This window comes from Pterocles gutturalis, unplaced genomic scaffold (assembly GCF_000699245.1).
Source record: "Pterocles gutturalis isolate BGI_N339 unplaced genomic scaffold, ASM69924v1 scaffold1945, whole genome shotgun sequence".
NCBI classification, from domain to species: Eukaryota; Metazoa; Chordata; class Aves; order Pterocliformes; family Pteroclidae; genus Pterocles; species Pterocles gutturalis.
Genome location: NW_010140366.1, coordinates 1,912 through 4,490, shown reverse-complemented (window position 1 = coordinate 4,490; position 2,579 = coordinate 1,912). Strand labels below are relative to the sequence as shown.

Genomic DNA, 2,579 nt, shown 5'->3' with positions numbered 1-2,579 from the left:
CTTGTGATGGGAGAAAGAACAATTTTTCGTTTGAAGTACTGATAAATTTGTTTTCACAACCCTGGATATTAAAGGCTAAAATAAAATGTCAGGCCCTTGGGTAATGTAGTATCAAGGAAGAATTGCAAACACAATTACCTGCCACATTTTTGAATGATGGTGCTGCTGCTCAAAACAAAACTCTTGGCTTGGATGCTGTCCTTAAAGTGAGCATTGTGGCATTGAATTATTGAAGGCTATTGTTCAAGTTGCCTAAGCCAGTGCCTGAATTAAAATAGTGTTTGGGTTTTTTGGTTTTTTTTCCCCCTGTATTCCTAGATATTCAAGTGAAGGAACTGGAAAAGCGTGCCTCTGGGCAAGCATTTGAGCTGATACTCAGTCCCCGCTCAAAAGAAGCAGTCCCAGAATTCCCTCTTTCTCCCCCAAAGAAGAAGGATGTGTCATTGGAGGAGATTCAGAAGAAGTTGGAAGCAGCAGAAGAGAGACGCAAGGTAAATTTAAAAAAGGTTAAGTAAGCTCTGCTCAGCTAGTCTGTGCAATTTGTTTTCTTTTTATTTACTTGTTGCTTAGGACAACTTATTAGCAATTTGTATTACAGTAAATGGAACATTAATTGAACTTTGTTGAAATCTTTTGAGCCTTTGTGAGGGTCTGCAAGGCTGTAACTTTGGTCCCAAAGTGATCTTAAATGGCCACTTGAAAAACTGGGAGAAAATGTTCAGTTGAAAGGTGATGCTCTTTCACAAAGAAGCTGCTTTTTCTTGTCTTTAACATCATAAAGGATTGATTCTTCTCCTAGAAGATGTACTGGTGTACACCAGAATCTGTAATGAGAAGGTTTGCCAATACAGTGTCTTACTTGATGTAAGGTCTTGCTGTTCCAATGTAGCCTGGAGCCCTTGACTGTGCAGGAGCTCACTAATTGAAGTGCAGCCTCCTGGGTGACCTGAATTGCAGTGATTTGCCTTTCTGAGAAGCGAGACTCTTGTAGGAAAGATTTATTAGTGTTAATATAAAAAAAACCCCTCCATGTTCTTTCTTCCAGAAAAATCCCATCTGATAAGACTTGCAAGTAATAACAGAAACTTAAATTTTCTGGTGGTTTGTGATGGTGGAATATGGGTTATGTGGGTGGAGGAAGCACTAGGGAGCTCTGTCCTGCATCATGAAGTTACACTGTTCTCCAGTAAAATAGCAGAAAGTCTTTTCTCGCAGGAGTTCTGAGCGACTTGATTGCGGTTGTCTCTGTAGTTCATCTGTTTCATGTTCAAAGCCTGCATCCTCTGTTTTGTCAGTCTCATGAAGCAGAAGTCTTGAAGCAGCTAGCTGAGAAGCGGGAGCACGAGAAGGAGGTGCTTCAGAAAGCGATTGAAGAAAACAACAACTTCAGCAAAATGGCAGAGGAGAAGCTGACCCACAAAATGGAAGCTAACAAAGAAAACCGTGAGGCACAAATGGCAGCTAAACTGGAACGCTTGAGGGAGAAGGTGGGTGTAGGGCCCCAGTTCCCTGTTGGGAGAGAGTTGGTTCATGCTCCTTACTGTGAAAACTGGCCAAATAGATGGCCAAGTGAGGGGGGAGCTCTGAATAGACAGGTATCCTTGGGAGTTCTGTGCTGCTCTGATCTTGAAAGATTGTTAAATCTGCAAAAGGCTCTGCGGAATTCCTCCTCTTGGGGGAGAGGGGATGGGTGGAGTTGGAGCAGGATCTCCCTTTCTCTTGCAAAGCTTTATGCGGTAGCCCCCTTCAGTAACCCATGGTGACGGGTTCCTGTGGTGAGCTGGGGAAGCAGAAGCAAGCCGGGGCTTGCTGTGCTGGCCCAGAGCCCAGCCCCTCTGCCTGGGCTGCTGACCGGTTCCCTCCTGGTGTCTTTCAGGACAAGCACATTGAAGAGGTGCGAAAGAACAAAGAAGGCAAAGACCCTGGTGAGGCTGAAACCGACTGACTTCATTCTGGAAACTGACTCTCTCCCCCTCCTCTAAATATCCAAAGACTGTACTGGCCAGTGGTTTTATCTTTGGTTTTGTTTTTTTTTTTTAAAGTTTCTAGGAACTGATGTAGAACTGTAAAATTAGATCCAAACTGTACACTTTCTTTGGGGGCTAGAGGGGAGAGTTTACATGTTTCACTTTTTTCTAAAGTGTTGTCTTTCCAGTGTAGCTATCTTCTTGTTGCATCCTTTTCTACTCCAGGGCGCTTGCTCCTGGGTTGATGGCTAGTACTGTATCAGCTCTGTAAGACCTTTGTGGAAGGAATCTGTAGTACTGTTCCATGCTGAATATCTGTTACACTTCAAAAATCTGACTCTGTCTCAGTCTGCTAAAATACTGCTGTAACTGAGTGACTAAATAAAGCTGCACAGTGCTGTTATCATGAGAATTACTTCTGAAAATGACACAAGAAACAAAATGGGGTGTCTGAGGTCTGTGACAGGCATCCGGTGCTGGGTGGAAAGGTCTGTAGCAGCACTTTTCCTTACATCCACAGGCATGCTGTGTGACTGCCTTTCCCCTAGAGCACCTTCATTGTCTTAATTTTACAATCGGAGCTTTGTTTTGACACCTCAGCAGTTGTCAGCT

General features: G+C 43.7%; 1 protein-coding gene across 1 annotated transcript in view; it reads left to right on the top strand.

Annotated features, from left to right (window-relative positions):
• The window catches only part of STMN1 (stathmin 1), a 2,920-nt gene extending 550 nt beyond the window's left edge, over positions 1 to 2,370 (top strand). Inside the window, exons 2-4 of the mRNA XM_010083607.1 lie at positions 319 to 491; positions 1,296 to 1,487; positions 1,877 to 2,370. Of these exons, the coding sequence (XP_010081909.1) occupies positions 319 to 491; positions 1,296 to 1,487; positions 1,877 to 1,945 (434 nt within the window). The 3' untranslated portion in view covers positions 1,946 to 2,370. The remainder of the gene's footprint in view (positions 1 to 318; positions 492 to 1,295; positions 1,488 to 1,876) is intronic.
• The last annotated feature ends 209 nt before the right edge of the window (positions 2,371 to 2,579 follow it).